The 26,810-nt window shown below is 38.7% G+C and overlaps 1 protein-coding gene across 1 annotated transcript in view; it reads right to left on the bottom strand.

Annotated features, from left to right (window-relative positions):
* Positions 1–26,810, bottom strand: part of Akap6 (A-kinase anchoring protein 6) — a 443,673-nt gene that overhangs the window by 59,936 nt on the left and 356,927 nt on the right. Inside the window, 2 exon segments of the mRNA XM_051145949.1 lie at positions 15,536–15,757; positions 18,757–18,903. Of these exon segments, the coding sequence (XP_051001906.1) occupies positions 15,536–15,757; positions 18,757–18,903 (369 nt within the window).

Below are 26,810 nucleotides of genomic sequence, written 5' to 3'. Positions count from 1 at the left end.
GGCTACCTAGATCAATAATTAGTTTAAATGTAAACTATTCAATCAAAAAGACAAAGTGGCCAAACAGATTAAGGAAAACAAGATCCAACAATTTGCTGCCTACAGAAGACTCACTTTTGCTATAAAGGCCCAAATGGATGAAAATGAAGGGTTGGCAGAAACAAGCCTTGCAAACACTAACAGAAGGAAAGCTAGAATGACTATACTTACTCCATACAAAACAGACCTTAAGTCAATGACTGTGACAAGTGACAGAGAATCATTTTATAAAAACAGTATTCGTGAAAGGACATACCAATTATAAATAGCTAAATATATAGGCAAAATTTAACAGAAACAAAATGTACAATATCAATGCAACAACATTGTGGATGTCAATTACCCCATTTTCAACAATGGAAAGATCGAGACAGAAAATCAATAAGTGCACAGTAGACTTGAGTAACATGACTGTCCACTGTGATGTGCAGCAAAACACACACTCAGTACACAGGAACTTTGCTCAGCTACAGCAGTCATCAGACCAGAGAACAACTCACAGTCAATTTAAGGAATCTGAAAGCAGGCAAATGTCTTTGTATTAACTTCTATGCTATGACATAGGAAATTAGAAATAATAAGAAAATCTAAAGCCTCATAAACCATAGAAATCAAGCAACATACTCCTGAACAACAAATTAGTCAAAACAAAATTGAAGAGAAAACAATGTATGTTTGTTAAAAGCCTTGTATCAGTGTGGGGTGAAGCAGAGACAGACTGCTGGGGCTTGCTGGCCACTAGCCTAGTTTAATGTTCAGTGGAAGACCTAGGCTCAAGGGAACGATATGAGAGTGGCACAGCAGGACATAGGACGCTCTCCATATATCTGTACACAAACTCATGTGTCGCCTCCACATAAGCCACACATAGATACCACATACCCACTCACGTATGCAGCAAAAACATAGTATTAGATGATTTCTCTGTGTGTGAGTGTATAGAATAATACATCCATGGAAATAATTTTAAGTAATTAGATACAATCCAGAAATGATTTGTAAGAAAAATTTGTCTAGGTTAAGGTTAAAATTCAGTAACATATGTAAATAGCTCTTGTCCACACTAGGGTCTACAGAGGAGGAGAGGGTTGAAATAAGGTTAACAAAGGGCACCAAACCCAGAATAAAGAAATTTCTCCTAGTGGTTATTTAAATATATATTTTTTTCACTCTCTCTCTCTCTCTCTCTCTCTCTCTCTCTCTCTCTCTCTGTGTGTGTGTGTGTGTGTGTGTGTGTGTGTGTGTGTGTGTGTGTGTGCGCGCGCGCGCGCGCGCGCCTGCGTGTGAATGTAGGGTATGTGCACACCACAGGACACTAGTAGAGTCAGAGGACCGCTTTCGATACTGGTCCTCATCTTGTAACCTTGCTTTTCACCTTCTTGTATGCCAGGCTAACTGACCCATGAGACTCTGGAGATGCTCTTCTCCGCCACATCCATGGGCACACAGGCAGCACTAAATGGATGCAGTAGGTATTGAGTTATGATGATAGATAGATAGATAGATAGATAGATAGATAGATAGATAGATACATACATACATACATACATACATACATACATACACACATACATACATACGTAGGTAGAGAGATTGATGAGAGAGGGAAAGAGAGAGAGAGGAGATAGATAGATAGATAGATAGATAGATAGATAGATAGATAGATAGATAGATAGATGATAGATAGATGATAGATATAGATGATAGACCCAATGAAGTCGGGAGACTAAAGCGGTAGGAAGATAGGGGAGAGATATAAAGGGAGGAGAAAGGGAGTAGATTTGAACAAAGTATTTTAGATGCATATTTTTACATCACTTCAAAGTGAGGGATTTCAGAAATAGAAAAGAAGCTTGAGGATTCTACTAGAAGTCCTAGATAAGTAAGTGAAAGTAAAAACAAACTTTAAAATGCTTATTATAGGGGCTAGAAAGATGATTCAGCAGAGAAGAGCACTTGTTGCTTTTCCAGAGGCCCTGGGTTCAGTTTCTAGACTAACATGTTAACTCACAAACATCTCTGGCTCCAATTCCAAGGAATTCATTGCCCTCTTCTGGCCTTTATAGGCACCAAATGTGCAAGTGGTACACATACATACATGTAGGCAAAACACTCACACAAATACATTTAAAAAAATAAAAGAAAAATAATTTAAATGTGTCTTTACAGTATGTGTGTGTGTTTGTGTGTGTGTGTGTTTGTGTTGTGGATGGTCAGATACCCCCTGAGGGAGTACATTCTCTCCTTCCTCCAGGTTGGTCTCTAGGATAGAGCAAAGGCCATCATACTGGGCTTCAAGACCCTTTACCCACTGATCCATCTCTCCAGCCCCCAAAACGGACTTTTCCAAAGTATAGAAAATATCTAGAGCATTTAATACTCACAGAATAGGACTTCTAGTAGGACACTAAACACACGGAGAAGTTGGAATAATAAAATAGTGGGCGATACATCCCAAGTCGACATAAGATTTAAAGGTTTAAAATCAGGAGTCAACATATTCTTAGAAGGAAAAAGGTGAAAAAAGAAAAAAAATACGAGGAAAGGACAAGCACAGGTGAGGGAAGAAGGGAAGGATGAGGAAGGAAGGAAGCCACTAGCCAAACCATCTTATGTGGATGAGAAGTTATCTTGAGAACAAAACTCAGGTCCTGCTTTGTGACCAAGCCTCAAAGCATCCCCAGTTTATGTGACAAGGTTTATATTGCTAAAACGCATTTATATTCAACCAAGCTATTGTGAGGCAAAATTAAAACCCTTTCAGGGCATGGAAGGGGGAGGGGATTAACTAAAGATCTATAAAATTATATGTCTTAGAATATGTCAGTAGCCAGACTAATAACTTTTAAAGAAATGGAAATCACGGTGTATAAAACTGAAGCTGGCCAACAAAAAGAACATTATGAATAACTGAGTTATTTTTACTATCCTGCTTAAATTTTTTCTCTGTATTTGTGTGTGTGTGTGTGTGAACGAGTGTGTGTGAGTGTGCATGCACACGTACATGCCATGGTACTTGTATGTAGGTAAAAGGACAATACATGAGAATCAGTTTTCTCCTCCTACCATGTGCCTCCCAAGGACACAACTCAGATCATCAGACTTTGCAGTGTTTGACAGGCTGAGCCGGCTTCTTGGCCCCTACTTTTAAAGTTATCACAAAGTATAACACGGTGTCAAAAAGAAATTCTTGAACATATGAAAAAATATCTAATTTTGTTACTAGAATAAAAATCATAGCTGACAATCGAATAGATATGGCAACAGAAGTGAAGCACAGAGGCGCACAGGATTAATACCTGTGTCTCTAAGTGGTTTATTTGCAATCCTGTAAGTAAAGCAGGAATAGCAGGCTGAGCTTGTTCATCATTGTACTATTTCTAGCTATTTTGTTAGATTCAAGCCCTCCTTCTCTTCAGCCCTGTCATTAATTTTAACCCAGAGCTTCCCATCTTTGATTTTCATGGGCCTTTCCACTGTTTTTTTTTTTTTTTTTTTTTTTGTCACTGCACTAGCAGTTTATTGGTGGAATCCCTTGTACTTTAGAAATGTCTTGAACAAGTTCCTGCTGACTTATAAGACCAGTAAAACATATTCGTGTTATCTGTACTGCCATCCAGACTAAGAAGACGACTTCATCCTCTACTTTAGCTCAGCATTAATATTCTAATTATATAGCATTTGGAAAGATAGTACATCCAAGGAGGAAGGATGCTGCCATGATGACAAAGGCAGTAGCATTGCATCTTTGGTACAAGAGGTGCCATTCTCTCTTCATGCATCAGGTTACTGGAGGACTCAACAGAACTTTCTATGCACAACTGACCACATCAAACAGAAGTCTGTGTCAAGCTAGAAGCGATGTTTAGAGGACTTACATTAAATAAACTTACCAGTGGCTATTACATATATGTAAAAGTTGGAGAGAATCATTTTAACCTAGAAATCAAAATTATAAACAAAGAATATCAGGTGGAGAGAAATTACACAGCAGAGGTTAGACCAAAGTCCAAGAGCTTAACATTAACCACCAAGAGAACCTATTAGTGGTACTTAATCAATACTATAAACTGGCCAATTACAAAGGAATGATGTAAAAGTAAAGTAATAGAAGATAATGGAAAATTCAATATGAATGTTTAAAATTAAATTCACTTAGGGAACTGGAACTCCAGAGGACTTGCTTTATTTATCACATCTCCACTGTGTTAGACATACATGTCTTAAAATGGACATGGTCACAGCATAATCTGTAACTACAGTCTAAATACCTGCTTTCTTGCCAACAGATAAGTGTCAGCTCCAATCCCTCATCAAGAAAAATTTTTGCAACAGATGGATACCGTTATAGAAAACCATGACCAATCAAAATGCAGAGTTGTGGAGACCAGGCACTCTGGACACATGTACATGATAGTGTCCCTCACCCAAGGCTCAGAGAACATTGTAAAAAAGAGGGAAGAAAGACTGTAGTAGGCAGAGGATCCAGGAATTTCCTGTGAGACAGTGTCTCCTAGAAACGTCAAAAGCTACACCCACAAAGCATCATCTGAATCAGGACAACAGTAGACACATCAAAGTGGATGGGGGAAAGACCACGACACAGAGTCTACAGCTTTGTGTAGTAACTCAACACTACACAAAGAACCACGGGCAACTAAGGGATGTTAAGAGACTAAGAAATAGTCTTCCCAATGGAAAAGCACACCAATTGGTTATCTACACAATTGAAAACATACACACAAGTAATCTATAAACTTAGCAGGATGTGTTTATGTATTTAGGAATACATATTTATATACATATATGTAATGGACAACAATTCATGAAAAAGGGCCATGAATCTAAAAGGCAGCAAGGAGGGTAATGTAGGATTGTTTGAAGGGAGTAAAGAAAGGAAGAAATTAAATGGTATAATTATATTATAATCTCAAAAAAGATATTGTCAAAAAATAAAAATAAAGGGGAAAATATGTAGGTCCTTTCTCAGTACTTATAATATAGATAGTTAAAAATATATTGAGCTTTTACTAACAGACCCTTTTAAAATTAATTGATTAAATTATTAAATTATTTTATATGTATGGGTTTTGCCTGAGTGCATATCTAAGCACAACATGAATGCCTGATGCTTGAGGAGGCTAGAAGAGGGTGGCTAGAGTTATAGACAATTCTGAGCTGCCATAAGGGAATCAAACCCAGGTCTTCAGAAAGAGCAGCCAGTTCTCTTAACCACAGAGCTGTTTTAAAGATATACTATCTCATTAATCTCATTTGCTTCAGAAAACCCCTGGACTCTCAAATAGATAACTGACTAAAAATAAGGTATGAGATGGCTAATGTTATTACCTGGGCAGGCTCTATACTCACCTAGCGACAAGCTTTTGAATACTCCTTGAGTAGTGGTCTTGGTTAAGTTAGTTGAGGTGAGAATACTAACCCTTAAGAATGTGGTGCACCAGGGATGGAGAGATGGCTCAGTGGTTAAGGGCACTGACTGCTCTTCCAGAGCACCCGAGTTCAAATCCCAGCACCCACACAGCAGCTCAGAACTGTCTGTAACTTACAGGCAAAATACCAATGTACATAAAATAAAGGTTAAAAATATATACATAAAAAAATATGGTGCACCATTCCCTGAGTTTGGTTTTTAAAGTGAAAGTAACCATTATCCTCTGCTTCCTAACTGTGGATGAAATGAGCAGATGCCTCCAGCTCCTGCTTCTAGGATGTCCTGGCAAGGACTGTACCTTCTAACTGTGAGCCAAAGTGAACCTTTCTCCCTTCAGTTACTTTTGTCATGATATTTTATCACAGCAACAGATTAAAGAGAAGAACCAGCATAGACCATGTATGTATATTTATGTGCTATAGTGAGTGACTCTATAGTTCTACACTTACTCAGTTGCTATAGCACACAATGATAATGGCCCCCAGAGATTCATATATTTGTATATGTGGCCCACAGTTGATGGAACTGTTTGGGAAGGATGAGGAGGTGTGGACTTGTTGGAGAAGGTGTGTTTCTGGGGGATGGACTTTGAGATTTGAAAGCCTCACCATACCCAGTGTCTCTGCCTCTCTCTGTGTGTGTCTATGTCTCTCTTCCCTCCAACGCCCCCATGCCACATCTTCCTTCCTGGTGGATGTTGTCTCAACATGTGATCTCTCAGCTATTACTCCATCCTGTGCCTGCCAGATTGCTGCCATGTAACCCACCATGGTAGCCATGAACTCTAATCCCCTGGAACTGTAAGCACCCAATAAACTCCTCTTTTCATAAGTTGCTCTGAATATGGTAGTATGTCAGGGCAGTAGAAAAGCAGCCAAGATAGATATAGAGTATAGACGCACCTTAGAAGTCTGTTCTCCAGGTATCTTTCTTCAAGTTCACCAATACAAAAAACTGCATTGAAACGATAACAGAGCTATTAAGAATAGACACCTCCATCACTCTGACTCCAGAATGTAGCTCTGCTGGATGTGAGCTGAGCTTTGACTCTGACATTTGTGAATCTGATTGACCTCTGGGAGCAATGATGGAGGTGGGTGCACAGCGGACATCCACATGCTCAACCCAGAAGCAGAACTCCCCAGGTTATAGGAATGCCATTCAATATTCTCTCATAAGACATAGTTGGAGAAAGGGGTGTTTCTTAAATTTTTTAACTACTGGCATATATTCATTGTATATAGTGATTTTTAAGTATATCATGAACTTTGGCCATATCCATCCCCCTTACCCTTCTTTTCTTCTCAATTCTTGAACCCCTATCTCTCTCTCTCTCTCTCTCTCTCTCTCTCTCTCTCTCTCTCTCTCTCTCTGTCTCTCTCTCTCTCTCCCTCCCTCCCTTCCCCCCTCACAGACACATAGAGCTTAGGCTATCTAAGATTGTGCCTCAAAAGACCACAAAAAAATTACTTTGGGTTTTCTCATCCTCATCAAGTACAATATGAATATTATTTATTTAAATCTATCATTGAATTTCAACCTTAATTAGTCAGTTCTTCCCACAAGCCAGTTCTAAATTGTATCCAATTACTTAGAATATTTTATGTATTAAGTAGCAGGAGTTTCTAATGTCTGATAGAAAAATCTGATACATTTGTAATGAGCATACAGTGGTTTTTTTTTAAACTAGTGCACTTGGTTAATATAATACATCTAAAAGTATATCTAAGGACCTTGAAGAAGGACTTTGAGGTGTTGGCTTGCTTTGGCTCTTACTAAGCACGGATTCTCACAGCATTGTCAGAAGGCTCCTCACAGCAGCATGCACCAGGTAACCCCAGCAACAGTGAGAACTTTGGCCATTTTCCCCATGTATTGGAATTTACAAATATTCTCTCCTGTTTCCCCTCCCCGCCACCCTGCAAAGATTTACTTGTTTACAGTGTTCTGAGTACATGTACACCTGCAGGCCAGAAGAGGGCACCAGATCTCATTACAGATAGTTGTGATCCACCATGTGTTTGCTGGGAATTAAACTCAGGACCTCTGGAAGAGCAGCAAGTGCTTTTAACATCTGAGCTGTCTCTTCAGCTCTCTCTCCTGTTTCTTAATCTTGGCTTTTGGGACTCACAGGAAATGAGATTATTTATAGTACCATTTAGGATATTATAATAGCTACAGAGAATTTCTTCCAAATGTCTAAATTACATTGGTCTTATTTTTATTTCTAAAGCCTGTATGTTGTTATTTGAGAAAATATTTCTCTTTTTAACTTCATTTTCCTTTGCCAGTGTATATTAATTATAAAGTAAATTGGTTTCCTTTTGACATTTTCATACACAAGTAAATGTAATTTGACCACATTCATCTTCCTCCTTTCTTCTTGCTCCGCTCCACTCTAAATCTCCTTTCCTGTTTAATTCCTCTTCTATTATCATGTCTTTTAAAAATTATAGATTCTACCTGTGAGTGAAAACATGTGATGTTTGATAATGGTGTAGTTCATTGAATAGGATCTCAGATTGCATCTATTTTCCTTAAATGACATCATTTTGTTCCTCCTTATTGCTGAAAAGTGTGTGTGTGTGTGTGTGTGCACATGTGTGCGTACATGTGTATGTGTATATGTTTCTTTACCCACTCATCTATTGATGGTGCCTACGTTAATTCCATGGTTTATTATGACTAGTGTCACAATCAAGACAGACATGCAATTATCAAATTGTTATTGCATGCTGGCATTGATTCCATGAGTCTAGAGCAAGAGTGGAATAACTATATTATAATATCTTTCTCATTTTAGGTTTTGGGGAAATCTGCATGCTGACTTCCGCCACAGTGGGTGACTGATTTACAGTGAGTTTTATTAGGATTAGAAGTAGGTAGCTTCGCCAAAGGATGGAATGTCTTGTCTTGTGTTGGCATATCCTGCATCTTAGTGAGTTTTACTCCAAGATGAAGGGCTTTATCTAGGAGGAAATTGCTATACAACACTAATATTTCTTATCTTAGTCTCCCTCTTTGTTTGCTTCTTTGATGTTGTTTTGTTTGAAAATTTTGAGCCAGGGTCTCACGATGTTGCCCAGGTTGACATCAAATTTGTGAACTTCCTGATTTGGTCTCTGGAGTACTAAGGTGACAGGTGTGTGCTGCCATATCCAGAATTTATTTTCAAAGTGATCACTTGTCACTGCTGCACAGCCCATAGTTAACTTTAAATCCTTTTAGAAGCTCTACTCCATAAACGTTCATTCCCATGATTTAAAACATTGACACTCATTTCTGTGAGCAAATACTGGACAGAAGTAGTGTCTATGACGGTAAATGATTCAGGCTGCTGTCTGTCTTGGCAGGGAAAACATGCTGGTGGGAGCTGCTGGAAGCTAGGGCCGTGAGTGCTCTTGCTCACACACAAGAGGATGGAGAAGCAGAGTTTGAACATGAAGCTGGGCTAGGCTATAGGTCAGGGCCTCACTGACTCACTTCTTATAGCCAGGGTCCATCTCCTAAAGACTCGGCATCCTCTCAAAATAGCGCTGCCAGCCAGTACTGGGCCTTTCACGTTCAAAGCACCATAGCTGGTCACTGAGAATTCAGAGACAAGAGATGGGATGTAGATTAATAGACTCCATCTCAACGTTCTATTAGAAGCAGGGGATAGCAGACCCTACTAGCTCAGGATGACGATGATGATTAAGTAAGCAACTGCAGACAAAACACTTAGAAATGGCATAAACCTTGTAGGCATTCAGCAAACATTAGTGGTGGTTATGATGTGATGCTACGGCAATATGGTTTCTCTCTCTCTTTCTCTCCCCCACCTTTCCATCTCCCTCCTCCCTCTCTGTGTCTCTCTGTTTGTCTCTGTCTCTCTGTGTGTGTTTCTCTCTGTCTCTGTCTCTATCTCTGTCTCTCTCTGTCTCTCTGTCTGTCTCTCTCTCTCTCTCTGTATGTGTGTGTATGTAGCAGGTACATATGTGTACATGCGTGGAGCCCAGAGGAAGACATCCACTGTGCTTTTCTATCACTGTCTGCCTTATCCCCTTGAGGCAGGGTCTCTCACTGGACCTGGAATTTGCCCTTTTCAACAAGATCAGTGGCCAGAAATCCCCATCACAACTCCTGTCTCTGGTCCCACTCTTACCTCTGGGATTGCAGATGTAAAGACACACCCTACCTTTCATGGGATGTTGGGGATTTGAACTCAGGTTCTTACACCCGAGGCTATGAGAAGATGACAGAGACAGTTTGCTACTTGAACAGTCACCCAAAACTCTATAATGTTGGAGCATCTTCTTCAGCCTTCTGGCCCAATATATCTGACAGACATATTTGTAAGGGAGGAACTATTGAGGACTCGCTTACCCTGTCTTGGCAGAGTTTGCCCGTCGACTCTTCCTGCATCCAAGCTTGCCCTTTTTAAGGAAGAATTTTGTCTGTGGCAGAAATGAGGACATTTTGCCAAGTGGCTTGTTTGCCACATTTGAAGCATCACCAGAAGGAGGTTCTTTGATGCTCATCACTCATCATCCTCTTTGAGGCAGGATGGGTGTTGCCAGGAGTTCACTCCCAGCATACTCAGGTAATCAAGTTTATCCCTTCTCAAGTCTCTGATGGAGTTGAAGGCCAGGTAGCTTAGTTTTACCATGAAGCTTGGTTGTTTAGGAGTTTAGATGTTTTTAGGTCTAGGTAGATGTTTTAAGTTGACAATGGCAATATGTGATGGAGACTGATTCAGAATTTTAGATGCACCAAGATAGGAAAGATGTTTTCTTCAAGTCTGTCAAATACAAATAGCCAAAACACTAAGAATGTAACATTTATATAATTCCTGATTATGGCATAATTCTTCTTGCTATAGGTAGTCTATTGTATATATGTGTAACAATATAAATGTATATGTAAAAAATAAAAATGTTTAATTAAATAAATGTGGCCTAAACCGGGCGTGGTGGCGCACTCCTTTAATCCCAGCACTTGGGAGGCAGAGGCTGGTGGATCACTGTGAGTTCGAGGCCAGCCTGGTCTACAAACTGAGTCCAGGACAGCCATGGCTACACAGAGAGACCCTGTCTCGAAAAAAAAAACAAAAAACAAAAAGCAAAACAAAACAAAAAAACCAAAAATGTGGCCTTTGGGTTGAATCTAGTCCACTACTTGTTTTTCTAAATAGATTTTAAAGTTATTGAATTACCTACAGCCATATTTATTATTTAATATAAGATCTGTGGCTGCTTCTGTACCATAGCATCAGATATGTAATATTACTTAGCCTTTTATGAAAAAGTGTTTTGGGAAGAAAACAAAGTTTCACAATCCTCTGAGAACCCAGTGAGTTATACCATGGGTAACTACTGGAAGCTTCTGCTCCCTCTGTTGTTGTTTCTGTGTGCGTTCACACAAGTCACATTTATTTTCCACAGTCATTTATTCATACTTATTCATAAAAATAAATAAGTGCACATATAAGAAGGCAATTAGTAACAGTCATGGAGGCACTTGGTCAAACTTAAAATTGCTTTGTCAATCGGCAGCACTAAATGCCGAGGTCTCTTTCTTTCACACCCTTCTGAGGGACAGCACTGTAGCAGGTTTCCTCTCCTTCCCCTTCCCAGGCTGCTTCTGGGCCCAGGCCAATGCTGTGGGTTTCTTTAGCTGGAAATAGACAATTTGTTCCTAATTTAGAGTCCTTAGAATAATGAATTTGGTTTTGGAATACAAGGAACATATGATTAAGTAATTATATTCCTTTCTCTCTGAAGGGTCATGGTTAAAGGCAGTACCTTCTAGCCAACGGCATTGAAGTTATACTCTCAGGGCTGTAAAGGCCCTTTGCCAGTTGGCCTCATTAAGTCCTTAACATGTGCTCCCATGTCTTTTTTTAAAACTGTGCTCAGTCCTCAATAATTTTACATTTCTATCCCAGGGCTGTGGGTCTACATCTCATGGCACACCTCTACCGGGATTAAAGACTTTATTGTCCAGAATTTCTCTGGTGTCTAATCCCTCATCTACCACATATTACTGCCATACAGAAAAATAATTCTAGAATTGCTCCCCTCCCGCTTTTTTTTCCCCCTAATGAAACATTAGAACCTTGATCTCTTTCCTTATCTCATATCAATCTGAGTAGGAGGCACAGTTCTGTCTACAAAGGGAAGGACTTTATTTTCTACATACAGTGCCTCTTCTCTGTGCTCTGGGCCATGCACTGGGCCAGCGGTAAAGCTCTGCGGTTTCGGGCCTGCAGGGAAAGCTGTGATGATAGAAGACGTGTGGGACCCCAGCAGAGAGGCAGGGCACACTCCCTCCACACATGGAGGGCCTTCTTCTGCGCACAGAGAGAGAGAGAGTTTTCATCTCTCTCTGACCTGAGTTGTTTTGTGCTGTGTTTTCTTTAGACTTCTGGCAAGCAAAAAGCTTTTATTCTGTTGGTGCTTATTAAAATTACGCTTTTTTTTTTTTTTTGAGACATCATACACACTCTGTTACATTTTTAAACTAAATTACAAACATTTGGTTCTGTTCTTCCAACGAGTCTGGTAAGGCACAGAGCACTTGACTAATTACACAAGAAGTACTGAGAAAAACTTGCAAATAGCTTATAAATATTAAAATTTTGGCTATGAAATATATTTCTTCCAATGGACGTGTGTAAATTTTTCTTCAAAAGAAAACAACAACAAAAGGAGTGCTCTGCCAGATCCTTGGCTTGTCTACTCTAGCTCCTGATGGCTGATTTTAGGGCCGGAAACACGGCTTAGTAGCGAGGCAGCTAGCCATCTATCATGCACAACTGTGTTCAGTCCTAGCATCAGAAGGAGAAAAAAGTCAGCTTTCAAGTCATAAGGAAACATGTCAGGGCTCCATAATCTCCCAATGTTTGAAGAGTTTCAGCTTAGGAGACAGCACGAGTACTATGGATAGAGTACAAAAGTGAAAACCTAATCTTGACACATCCGTGTCCCATCTACAACAGCTAAAGCTATGGCTTTTGGCTAAAAACTGAAGAGAGTAACTGATACATCTACAGTAAAGAAACAATGAAATGTATTTCTGTCCTGTCCTTCTCTTTGAGTCTCCTTTCCATATCAGGAAGGATACTTAGGAAATATCCATTAATATCAATTTCACATACTACTCCTTCCAAAGATCATTAGAGCCAGGCAGTCCTGGGTTTCAATACAGCGCTACACTGCTCATTAAAGATGGCCTTAGACACACAAAACTTAACTTCCCTGTTCCTCTAATTCATATACCCCAAATCAAGATCCTCATAGCTAATTCATAGGGCTGTTATTAGGATTAAATGAGATATATTTACATATTCAAAGTAGAAAAGTAGAGATTTCAAAGGAAGCGCATTATTACCACAGCCAACGCCATGAATGAGCTTTGCATTATAATCGTGAGTGAAAAAGGAAGTCTTAAAGGGTAGCTTACAGCATGAATATCTTTGTAATAAAATGAAAAGCAACTAACATTAAGGAATTCAATTTAACTCTAGGGATCATTCTACAGTGAATATTGGGCTTGGGAGCCTGATTGCTTTAGTGGAGGACAGCGGCTGGAGGTGATGGGGTGGGGGCTCAGGGGAAATGAGGATAGGAGTCACAGAGTTAGGCATTATTGGTTAAGGTTTTACCTTTTCTTGAGGATAGGAGATTCTCTGTGGTTATTATAGAATTTAAAAATAGCTAAGAGAAAAGAGAGGGAAGAGAGAGGGGAAGAAGGAGAAAGAGAAACAAAGAGAGAGAGAGAAAGAGAGAGAGACACTCTGGGGTATAAACACAGATAACTTCATAGATTTAAATGACACTTAAAATACTGTAAAGATACATCTTGAAGAAGAGAAATAAAATGGAAACCATTATATGATGGTCCTTGCTGTACTGAAACAACAGTTCTCTCGTATTTTGGGTACTAGTCAAACACTGAACTACATTACTACATGTAGTGACCACACCTTATGGTCTGGAGTGGGCAGTTCAGCTTCAGAGAAAGATAAGAGTGCTGGGTATTAGTCATCTGAAAACCAAAGTCCACTTTCTAGTGTTTCCCCTCCCCTCCTTTTCTCCCTTCCTGTCTTCCCTCTCTCCCTCCTTCTCCTTTTCTCCTTCTTATTTTCCCCCTACTGCTTCCTCCTCCTATTTCTCTTCCATACTTTAAAATCTGTTACTTAGGCCTAGCTGAAAATGATATTGACAGGACAGAAAGCTTGAGATCAAAGCTACTAGGCTTCTAAAGCAACAACAAAAGTGATGCACTCCCACTTCCATCTATAATGGTAGCACAAGCTTTCTTAAAAACACTCTATTTCAAATACCTATATATTGATGTATATGGGAGTAAGTACACAGTCTGATAAATATTTGTGACAATAAACTTGCTGTGGTCTCCACTTTGGGGCTTACAGTGTTAATAGATTGCTAAGATGTACTCATTACATCAAGCAAACATAATAGTTTGTATACCTATCTGTAAAATAAATACTATTAGAAAGCCATTTTATAGAGAATGAGATCAAGGGGTCATGGGATCACACAAACAATATGACCACCTGTTAAACAATCAGTGGGCCTTAAATGTGACCTAATGTCAAAGCTGGGGACACTAGTCAGTTCACTAATGCTGCAATAAAGATATAATGGCAGTTGAAATTTACTTTACAGCATCTACCCCTGTAGCTGTCCAGATGATCTCTAAGATGTGTGTTGGGCTCAGTTGACAGAGGCACATGCCCGCTGACTCCTTTTCCATACCAAGTTGGTTATCTAAACTTCTCAACAACACAATGGCAGAAGACGAATTATTTAACTCAAACAATTCATATGGGTGTGGCACGGGTAATTTACTAGCAACTGCCTTGGAGGGTCCCTGCCTTGTGTTACAGCAGTGAGCAAGATGAGCAAAAATCTATGGCAGACAGAAGGTGACTAAATTTTCAAGTAGATTGCTAGATGGCACCAGGTGACTACAACCTTGTCCTAGAAGGCTTTGGGGAGAAATATCTGCTTGTTCCAGAAAGTTCCTTCCTTTTCAGTTGTTCTTTCTTCTTTTTTATGGTCTTCCATGCTATAAGGTATTTTTTCACTAATTCGTTCCATAACCCCTAAGCCTCAAGCTGACCGGCCCAAGACCAAATAAGCACTGCTTTACTGGTATGTTGAGACAGTAGGGGCTCTTCTGGACAATGAGGTAAAACATTCTAATGTTAAGTTGCTTTCTACGGGCCAGCAAGGTAGTTCAGTGGGTGAAGGCACTTGCCACAAACCTGATGACCAGGTTCAACCCCTGGACACACACGGTAGAAAGAAGGGACCAGCTCCCAGATGTCATCCTCTGACCACCACGTGCATGTTAATGGCGCACGATGGTACATGCACACACACAGTAGCTGTTTTAAAAGACCCTTTAAACCTTAGTCCAATTGGTACCATATAAAGAACTACATATGTCCATGGGAGATTGCTTCTCCAGAGGCATAAGCACAAAAACCAATATGGATCCTGTTGCCAAAGTTTGACAGCAGTTAACAGTGGAATACACCTATAATGTAGGGTCTCTTTTATCTCTTTTCTCTGTGACTAGCTGACTTGTTCAGATGTAAAATTATGTTTTCTTTTGTTAGCATTATGGATATCAATTAAGTTCTGTGCTTTTGCCACATCAGTTTATGGAAGCACACTTTGTTAAGCTATTTATGGAACACTTAGATCCTTCTGAGTCCTTGATAATCTTGCGTGTTTGCTGATCTGCTTTTAATTTAGCAAAGCCCTCTCTTGACAGACATTGCACAAACACACAGCCAGCATAGACCTCCTCTATATACAACGTGGATTTGAGATTTGATATGCTTGATGTTCCTCTCTGACACACACAGAGGTTAGCATAAGGAGTGTGGCTAGTGTCTGTAAATTCAAGGAAGCATTTAAGGGTCCAGCTGTACACGGATGCATGAGCACTATGCTTTATGTACTTGATAAATATTTCATCTCTCCCATAAAGAAAGCTTTTTATCAGCTCTGATTGTTTTTTTATTACCTTAAAGTATTGGAGTTGTTTCTCGGGGCTCGTTCCCTCCTTCTCTTGTCTCAGGCAGGAATTGAAGATGAAAAGCTCCGTATCTCTTAGCCACCTTTTCAGCTCTTTGATCCTGACTTCCAGCTGCCTTACCAGGCTTCCGCTTTCAGGGGAGAGCAGGTCACGTGGGCCTGACCCACTGTGCCCTGCCATTGTGTCCTGTATCTTCTCTCTTAGCGTTTTCTAATGCATTGGATTAAAAAGAAGAAGAAGAGAAACAAAAACAAAACAAAAATAGATTAGCTGACATGCCAGAAACCCATCACAGGGGATACATGGAAGGGTATGTACCTTAGCACTGACATTCAGCTCTGATGAGCTTGATTGTGTCTTTAGGGTTTGACAATTTAGGGTTTGATTATTTAGGGTTTGATTATTTAGGGTTTGATTATTCCCACTGCCCGTGGGTGCACACACAAAACTTCATCCTTAGACTTTGTTTTAACAGAAAAGAGGTTGGCTCCTAGTTCGCCATGATCATGGGCAAACATTCATTTGAATTCTCTTGGCAAAAATTTTATAGTAAAAAGTTGTTTATATAGTGTGTTCAAGAGATAGAGGCCTGAATTTAATCACATACAGAGAATTAAATTCTCGTTGTTGTTGTTGTTGTTGTTGTTGTTGTTGTTGTTGTTGCTCTGTTCGCTGAAGTACAATTCCCCAAATGATATGACAGAGGTACTCTGTGGTTCAGCTGTCTACTTCACCTAATTTGGAATTCTTCAGCCCAGTGGCTCTTCCTGCTTTTCCTTCTGGATGCAGATTATTTAATACAGATGTTAAAATAATCCTCAATTTGCTCTCAGATGAGCCTATGTAGCCCGAGCTCTATGGCCTAGAGAGCCTATGCTATTTGAGAGCTGGTTTTCTTTTCTCTCTTTTTGGTAGAAGCACTCTCTTTACAGAATCAATAGGATTTAATCTATAATGATAAATTAAACCTAGAAAAATACGCTTTAAAACACAAATAAAATTAAGTCAACAAACATTCATCTGCTCCACGGTGTTCTGTAAATAGTATCTTTAGGAGATCATGACAGAAAAATAGCCTGTCTTGGCAACACCCTTGCATTTTCATGGTGCAAATATTGATAATTTGAAGACCCTCAGTGGAATCCAGATTTAGCTATTGTTTTTTATGCTGTAACAAAAGTAGCAGCAGGAGGTGAAATCAATGCCCTTGGAGGCTAGGGTCACAAAAAGGAATTTATTGCCACTTTTTTGTTCTGGAACAGTTTGCAATCATAAATTCTTTATAAACAGAATACTTCAGAGAATGGTCCGTCTTCATAAATATACGACAGAGGACATCAATTTCATTTAATTCCCAATTTGTGTCAGCACAGCAGATGCCAATGCCTGCCTTGATAGGGTTGTTTAATATGCAATTGAGACAGAGTAATATGCAGCACAGGGGACAAAATTTCACAGATTAAACTGTACGCACCACTGACATTTCATTCTAATGTATTTCCATTCCACACTGTTCACCTTAGATGAAAGAAATATTAAAAACCATATCCCTCTATTTTACTATTGTTGGAAGTTAAAGTCCTTGTCTTTAATTTTTTTTCATGCCAATTAAAATGTAATCATGCCAATTAAAGCAGTATGCCTACTGGTGTCAGTGTGGCTCCAGCTTTATTAAACTCCTCTTTCCATCCTACTCTCCCAAAATTACTGTAAAACTGTATGGTATTTGAGTGATATGTTGTCAAAATGGCAAGGGTTTGAATGGCATGTGACTCATACAGACTATTTAAATATTGTGTCTTCAATGTAATAATTTAAAATTTTTGGTGAGGAATTGATATTCACGATGCACTTTAAACAGTTTTCTAAAGGAGTACTATTACTTATCAAATGAGGAAAGATACATTTAAACGCAGGGTCAACAGGCTATCACTTTATCTATGAAGCCAACGAAGTTGCTATTTTTCTCTTTTTGGTAAACGACCTTTGAAAATATTATACAGTAATCATTTCTCCTGAGATCAAGGAATGCTATAGGAATTAATACGTCCATATTGTAAAGCAAGCTACGCTAATTATTGCTAAAAGACAAGGCCATAAGTAAGAGTAAGACTTTTTAACATTCTAAGTTACTCTGAACAACTATAGAGTGTAGAGAATTTAGATGAGAAACAAGGGCTTAAATGTGCAGGTTTTTAATCACTTAGATTAAGCATGGCATAAACTGAACACTGGCATATCTCCAACTCATCACTGTACATGGAGAGCCCTAATTCAAAATATTTCTAGAGTATTACTTCTTTAAAAAAAATTTAAAGAGGCAGAAAAATAGAGGCCTTGAAAAATTATGCTGTGTAACTGCCACCACCCATAGTAGCTATTATAATTAATCATTTAGGTAATTGGCAAATTTAGCTTACCCTTGATTTGAAGTAAAGGCAATTTAGGAGAGATGCTAATAATCAACTACAGGCTAACTTCTCTCTCTGCTGTCTTCCAACAACAGGACAGTGCTGCCTCCTGCATGATGCCATCCTGGACCTCTGGTAACTGAATGTCTATATTGCCGTTTTGCCGAATTCTTGCATTTTGGGGGTGTGGGGTTTGGGACTTAGCCCATCATTGGGAGAAATGGACTACACAGAACTTTTTGTTTCTTTTTCTTTTGTTGAAAGTGCCCTGGAAGTTGAGGCACAAAACAGAGGACAATGTACTTCTGCAATTGAGATTTTGGTCAGACTTGCATATTGGATTTGGTGGCTTTGGTGTGACCTGAAATCTGCAGTGGCAGCTTCACTTCCATCTTAAGGATACATTGAATAGTTAAACAGTGGGTGTCTCTAACATGTGCCTTCAGAACAAAATCTATTAACATTCATCCAAGCATGACAGTCAGTGTATATCAGATATACTGTATTAGAGTTGACTTGGTGCAGACCCATAATACATGCCATATTTTACTTACTTTTTTATGTATTAAAGAACCAAAATTATTAACCTCTGAGAGGAGACAGCTCAGGATTAAAAAAAAAACAGAAGAGGAAAAGCAATGTTTTCCCCGTAATAACATGAGTAGTTTCTTTGAAATGTAAGGAGTGAATTGAAAGAGAGAGATATTTGTGCCTCAAATTAGAAATCAGACAGATAGAGGACTTCACCACACAAAAAATGTACATAGAACCTACAAACAGTAATAAAAATGCAAATACCCCAAGCAGTTCCCATTTTTCATTAATTGAATCCACTTTTTCCAGGAGATCGTTTGGTAGTGAAACGCCACCTTTCTTCAAAGCTTCAACCTTGCTAAGCAGCTCTGTCTTTTTCAGGTGCCTGATGGACATTTCCACACTGTACCGCTGAAATGACAAGAGAAGGGCGAGCCATTAGGGGACAGAGATGTTCTTAGAAAAACCTTTAAGCAGAATTTATACTGTCTACAGAAATGAAAGGTTGTTGTTTTTATAAAGCCTATATACCTTGAGTGACCTAGTAATCCTACTGAAAACACTTCAGCTACCACATGTGCCCACATAGATCCTTTGCATTGTATTGAGTTGGCTTCCGTGATTTTTGTCTGTTCAAACTAAGTTTATATTCTTATTTTATTACTATTTCCATTAATGTTGTCACCGTTTGGCTGTAAAGTCACATCCCGCCCCCAATCTGACCTCTCTGCAGATCTATCTTGGAGGAGTTCAAAGTATTTTGTCTTTTTTTTTCCTGGGAGGTGCTTCTTTAAGGAAAAGCAATTTTCAAACGAAGGCTATCGATAGAGGAAAATGATTGTGCCACAAATAACCCAGACATTTGACTTTGAGTTATAAAAGTTAAGAAAATGGTACATAGTTTCTAATATATTTGCACTTTATCAGCAAAAACACTGATAAAATTATCTTTGAAAAAGAAACATTATCCATAAGGATTATATGGAATTAATAGTTCCCTATTAATTAAGTCTTAATTAATACCTTTTTTATTTTTCTTTTACTTAAGATCAGAGCTAAAGAGAAAAGGTACATATAAAGAGGAAGAAAGCACACGCGTTCCTTGGGATGGTTACAGACTTATGATTGCTTATGAATTACCATATACTGCCCTGAGCTTCCCAGCCGATTACTGAACCCTCCTGACCCTACCAATATGCACTATACTCTACCAAACCACCAAAGTGAGTCTCTTAAAAGATGCTTCCTGGAGATGACATAATAGCTGCTTAGTAGGACAGCTTTATGGTCTTAGTCTTCAAATACCTGTATTTAGAAAAGTTCACGGTCCCAAAATCATATGACTACTATGTGTATGTGGGGAAGTGTGCATCAAAAAATGTTTGAGTGTAAACTTTAGGTTATGGGTAAAATACCAAACATGTATATTTCTGAAACTGCTTTCTTTGAAACAATGAAGTTGAGTTATGAGCTCTGGGCTAGCATTGCTCCTTTGCCCTATGTGAGCACGGCTGCTCCAAGGTGAACACTGACATCAGATCTAACAAGGAAATCTTTTGTGTGGGCAAAGTATTGCTAATCACCAGGTTCATAATATCCCCAAACACGCAGATGATTTTACCCCTCACAAACACCTTACATGAACCTCTAAACTCGAGCTTGAAAGGCACGACGGTGTGAGACCTTTGTTTCAGTTAATGGGTCTTCAGTATTTGTGCGTGTGTGTTTGCATGCTTCTAGCTTCATATTTTAATCTTCAATTTACACTAAACATGCACATCATTTGTATTATGTAAACTTCTCCAAATGTTAGGCATTTGTGGATCACAGAACAAAATGTTTTAAATGAGGTGATTTAAAGCATTTCATATTATTAATGAATGTTGATCAGGGTGTCGGAGTATCCAAAATTACATGAATATGCATACAGATGAAAATCAAGGGTTGCTTTAGAGTGTTTTCAGAATTTGGACTGTGAAACTTGGGAAATTCTGATTATATTTCTAACTGCAGACAATTTGACCATGACCATGTTTCTCCAGGACAGAAAACATACTGTCCACTTACGTTTTCCCAACTCAACACTCAACAAGCATTCTAGAAACCTAGATGGTGTGTCATTTGTCAGGGTGATGACTGGAGGAGCGGCGCTCGGCTTTATATAATCAGATTCCCATGTAAGATTTACATAACTAATTAGGTAAGACTGACGTGATGTTGGGGGGAGTGGTATTTCAGCCAGGCAGAGGACTATTATTCAAATCCTTTCCTTATGTCATGTGTATTAATCAACAGAGAGTCGTCCAGTTGTGCCTTCTGGGAAAGGCTTCTATTGGTTATTGGCTTTTCTTGTGGTAAACACAACTTTTCTCAATATCTCCCCCATCACATGACAGTAAAGAAGGAGTTCAGATCGCCTCATGGAAATGACAGCCTTGCAATGAGGAAAACACAAAAGCAGTTGATCTGATTTCAGATATAGTGAAATTTTTTCCTATGAAATGCGGTATAAGTAGTTATGGCAACAGCTACCAAGACTTTTTTTTTTTTTTTACCAAGACGGTTTTTAGACTAAAAGTTATTGGTATTCTGTATGCTGTCTTTGTCACTGTGTATGCTTCCTGTATAAGCATCCTAATGAAAGGTGTGATGGATAGATAGGCAATGCCTTCAAAGTGTAAAAGCGATGAGAACTTAGTTTGTTTGTTTGTTTATTTATTTATTTATTTATTTATTTTTGGTTTTTCGAGACAAGGTCTCTCTGTGTAGCCTTGGCTGTCCTGGACTCACTTTGTAGACCAGGCTGGCCTCAAACTCACAGCGATCCGCCTGCCTCTGCCTCCCGAGTGCTGGGATTACAGGCATGCTCCACCACGCCTGGCTGAGAACTTAGTTTAATTGTTAGATATATTGATATGTGAATGGGGAGTACTAGAATGTCATGTAATTTAAGGTGATAGTATCTAGGCTGTTTGTTTGTTTGTTTGTTTGTTTGTGTTTGTTTTGAGACGCTGTGAAGGTTGACTCTAATAGGATTTAGGGCCTAAGTCTCTGTACGTAACGATGCTGGAAGGGTTTCATTTTTGTTGACTCTCCTATATTTGTGCTCTTCTCTCTCTAGCATCTTTTCAGAAGCATTAGATGGGGAGAGTCAACCACCAAATCTATCTACGCTTGGTCCCCCTGTCAAGTGGGCTACTAGATCCTGTGGTGAGAAGATAATTTAATCTTCATCTTCGTGTCACCCACAGTAGTAAATGAGCAGAAGCTGCTCACATTATGTTCCATGGACTCGGGAGGTTATGATACAGACTAGTTTTCAATAGTCAAGAATGAGATTAGCAAAGTTAAAGTCAGCTGGCTTTCCTCGAGTGCTAAGGTAAACAAGCATCCAGCATTAACTTCCCACGGTACCTGCTGTGGGCCACCCTGTCTAGTCAAAAATAAAATATACTCTATTCAAAGAGCATATTTACATTATTAAGTGTATTTGCTTGGCCAATTCAATTTGGTCTAATGAGTCCTCTTAATAGATTTGGGAATGATCTAAATTAAAGACACGGGCTACTAGTGTCCTAAAATCGTATTTCTTTGGGTCTAAAGAAAAGTTAAAGAAAATACAGACTTAATAGTAGTTTGTTGTTTTAACTAAGAATTAAAATTGCAATTTTTAGTTACAGTTTACATTTTAAAACACAAATACTAAAACTGAACTATAAAATCCAGTAAAAACAAACAAACAAACAAACAGGGATTTGTGAAAATAAATGTATTTAGTAACAAATACAGACTTGATTGAGATAACTTTTTGACACTTATGCCAAAATTTACTTCTCTCTTAAACCCTTTCTACCTCTACCTCTCTCTCTCTCTCTCTCTCTCTCTCTCTCTCTCTTTTTGTTGAAAATCACACCGAAAATTCTGCCCAAATGGAGAGTGGAACAATGCCTTGAAACAGTGTTAATTGTCACCATGGAAACCAGAAGAATAAGCCATTTTAAAACTGGTATAGAAGGCACACATTGAGAAACTCAAGCATTTTTCTGCCTCCCTCAATGTTAAAGAACAAGATGCCTTGTCACAGTGAGGTCAGAGAAAGCAAGCATCATGAAAGCTTTGTAGATACTCACTGTCTAGTAAATAAAAAAATTAAAATAAAATAAAAATAAAAATAAACCATATAGGGCTAATGCTATAAAATATTCTACGCAGTGAATCTTTTTGAAATAGAAAGATCGCTAAAGGATAGCCAGGACTGGGGGATGGCTCCCACCTAGGAAAACTTGGGGGCTATATTATGTGAACCTTGCCCCCAAAGCTCCCTGGGAATTCTGCTGTTGTAATAAAACATCAGAAGAGGGGAGAAAAAAAGGCAGCATGATGGAATTCAAAATAATGCTTTAAAAGCACACAGAGAGATTAAGACATTCATTGTAAGACTTTTGTATGGTGCTTCTGGTGGTCATGCTGAAAAGAGACCAGACATTGCTAAACCGAGAGTGAAGCTTTGGCTACGAGAGACACATGAATTAAAGCAAACAATTTTCCTGATTAAAGAACATGGCTGGCCAATTCTGAGTCATCAGGGTTTGAGTATTATATCATGCAATATGTTATTTTTAACTGGGCATCAGATAATCTTATATTTAGAAGCGGTAAGGCAAGGAAAAATACCTAATTATAATAATGATACATTTGAATCTTTGCTCATACAAATTAATATCTCAAACACCTGTATATTTGTCATGTTTATCTCCCCTGTACCGCAACAGGCAGGAGAAGAAAACACACTGTGAAGACAAATTGTACCTTAGGATGTCAGTAGGAAAGTATATGCAAGGATCACACCCCAACCCAAACAACCACAAAACAATATGTGAAAATATGTATTTTGCACACAAATGCAAGAATAGGTCTGTGACTCTCACACTGTATTCTCTAGCTTAGTGTCTGCCCTCCTCATCTGAGGCTTCATGGTGGCCCCTCAGTTAGTCCATGCCTAATGCTATTCAGTCGGGAACAAAGAATCTCTTTATAGAAAGTCCAGGTCCACGGCTCAGCTGTACTGGTAGAGGAGGCCAGTGCTGCCTCTGCAGCGGCTCTTGTGCTGCCCTCTCTTAGCGGGCCAATGTCCAGCATCTCACAAAGGCTGCGGCGCTTCACAAGCACTCAGTCTCACCAACACTTGGAGAGGGTTGTTCAAGATGCAAGAGGAGGGCGCAAGCGCAAGACAAGTAATAGTGGTTATTTCTTGCAAACTATTTGTATTTTACCATTAGAATTTATGACGAATAATTGCTCAAAGAAATTATAAAGACTCCTACAATTGTCCTTGTAAATTAATAATAGGCTTTCTTGATTGGGATAAATTTGCTGCTGAGCCCTTGGAAAAATTAAAAAGTGCAATGTCATTTAAAATTGCCAGAACTCGCACAGCAAATTACATCTGAGGTTAAGAATTGAGCTTCCCCCTCTTACAGCTTATTCCATTTGCATGATCTGGAAATCACATTACATTGGCCATGTATTGTTAATTGAACATAGATTGCATTATCTTTAATATAAATCAAACTACAAATATTAAAATGAATTGCAAATTCCCTAATAGAAGATCATAAAACAATCTTTTTAAAAAGTATCTCCCATTAATAATTTAATTCCAATTATATCACTCAGGAAACTTAAGTAGGAGACCAGGCAACTTATTTCTCCAATAATTTTTTTTCCTTTTACATAAGAAATATCTATGTGTCTTAAGACAAATATATCCAGGGCAGAAGTTATTGTTACAGAGTAAAAATGGAGGCACCAGTAACAAAACTTTTCCTGTCAATCGCATGTAAAACACTGTACAAGAAGAAGAAGTTTCCCGTTTCCCCTCTCTCTAACCCAAGTAAAGGGTGAGAAAAAAAGAAACAACAACAACAACAACCAAACAACTATAGGAAAGATACACTAAGCCTAAGAAATACTGTGATGACATCTTCTGAAATTATAAAATTGATAATTACTATTCTATTTATTTTTCAAAAGGGTTTCCTGTGCCCTTTGATAGTTCTTATAAATGACGTATCTTTCCCAAGCCTTTGCATGGCCTTTAATGAGTTTATATTAAATATTTAACACTGTTTAGGGCATATCCGCTACTACCAAAAACAGTTATATTCCCAGCAGTCCTACTGTTTCAGGCCGAGGACTTGATTGATCCTCCCAGCCTGAATTGAGTAGAATGAAAGAAGCGGTTGGAAAATAGCTGCAATCATTTAATGCAGATGACCTCTGACAGCCTCACAGCTCTTCTATCTGAACAGAAATTTGCATGGGGTCTCTGTGCAGAGGAACAATGTAACCTAAATGGTAGACAATCTTTATTCTAATGAAGTGGGTGTCAAGGTCAATGTAAAACTGCAATGATAAATGGTGCACCACTAGGCAAGAGAAGTTGCATAGGCATTGTAGTGCTTTCACATTAATTGAAGGCTGAAACGCACTGCGTGAAAAGCACAAGCCCCTCTTTTCACCATAATGTGTTAATGCGCCAGTGCTGAAATGATTTTTGCAAGATGTTTTGCCTGTTGGCGTGTAGCTGTTGCAAAAATAACGGCGTTACAGCAGAAGTGGACATTTTCAGAATTTAGCACGTTGTCACACCAGAATCACAAAAATTAAATAAAATGCCCCCAGATAGCGTGGTGGCACCTAATGTGATTTCTTTGATCCTTTTTTTTTTTTTTTCTTTTCTTTTCTTTTCTTTTCTTTTCTTATTTAGACCTGTCTTTAATTAGTTTCAACCAGGCAACCTTTTATAGGACCTTCATTGGGTACCTTCCTGCTGAGAAGCATTTAAATATTATTTTCCCCTGTTCCCTGGAAGAGTTCAGCTTAGACTCTAGCTAAAAACCTTTAGGTGGTGTTTGTCTGTCCTATGTGGAAAATGCAATGGAATGTTTAGACAACTTAGTTTATTTTAAACAACAGCTATGTTCTGCCATGAGAACAGGAGGCTACCTAACCTAGTCACTTGGCATCACCGAGCTATCTGAAGCAATAATCACAGCATTTCTTCAGCTGATTTAGCAATTTGGTGGCAGTCAGTATTTTTCAACACATATAAATACGGACAGTATGCTGATTTTCAAAATTTGTAATCTACGAGACACTGTTTACTGATACACTCATTACCAGGCATGCACTTTAAGTCCATCAATTAAACAGGAAAGTGGAGGAGGGGGTGTACCATTAGTTACAGTATTTGCTAAAATATTGATAAGAACACATTAAGAATTATTTGAGAGACATTTTTAGGCTCAATTCATAACAGGTTATAAACTGATACATTTTTTATTTTCTGATCTCAAGGAAATCTGTGATATTCCAATGAGAACCTTGCCACTACAAATAGGTTTTAGTAACACAATAACAGTCTTGGTAGTCACCAGCTTGTCTGTACGTCTTGCAGTCTTGGTGACCAGAAGGCTATTAATACATTTTACTATAATAAATGACACTGCCAGTTGACAACTCTCGTGTAAAGCAAACTGTCTCAAATAGCAACCTTCAATTCCTGGCATGGTAATTCAAAGGGAAAAGGAATCTTACCATGAGGGATGGTGAAAAAGAAAAAAAAAGTTACTGATCAAACTGTTTAAAAAACTGTACAGCTTCATCTGCGTGTGATTTGTCAGGTCTGAAGCTTTGACGTGCCCAAGGGGCAGACCCCAGCGGGGAGTAGGCTGCCGAGCTAAATAGCTGTGAAAGAAGTCTTAATGTAGGATGGAATTCAAACTAACCTTGACATGACCTCCGGAAAAATATGCAAAAAGTAAAATGAATGCTCTCTGCAAGATACATCCTAATTTTGTGGAGGAGCTGGTTAGTTTTACAAACATCGCTGAGACATTAAAAGAAAAATAGAACACTAGGAAAAGGGGGAAAACTTTAGAACTCAGGCAAAGGGCGGAATGTAAGGCGAATGATGTGTTACTGTGAAGGCATGTGAACCATTTGGAAAGAATCCAAATAAAAACTCGCACTGAACAATATTGTTGTCAGCCTGTCTGTTCAGGAAAAAAAAAATTTTTTTTTAGGTTGAATATAAATGACACAAAGCCAAGATTACATCATTGCATTACAAAGTCTGTTGTGGCTTTTAGCTAAACAAGCCCTATGGATCTATTGGTTTAGGACAGTAATGCAGTCAGCAGGTTTTAATGTGTTATTTTTTTCTCTAGTGCCAATAAAAAAAATCGAGGAATTTAAGGAAGAAATATCCAACATGTTTTCCATCTCATGCTTTTGAACTAAATTTGAGAAGCCAA

The sequence above is a fragment of the Acomys russatus genome, chromosome 1 (assembly GCF_903995435.1).
Source record: "Acomys russatus chromosome 1, mAcoRus1.1, whole genome shotgun sequence".
In the NCBI taxonomy this organism is placed as follows: domain Eukaryota; kingdom Metazoa; phylum Chordata; class Mammalia; order Rodentia; family Muridae; genus Acomys; species Acomys russatus.
The sequence above is the reverse complement of the archived record's forward strand: the minus strand, read 5'-3'. Positions and strand labels throughout refer to the sequence as shown.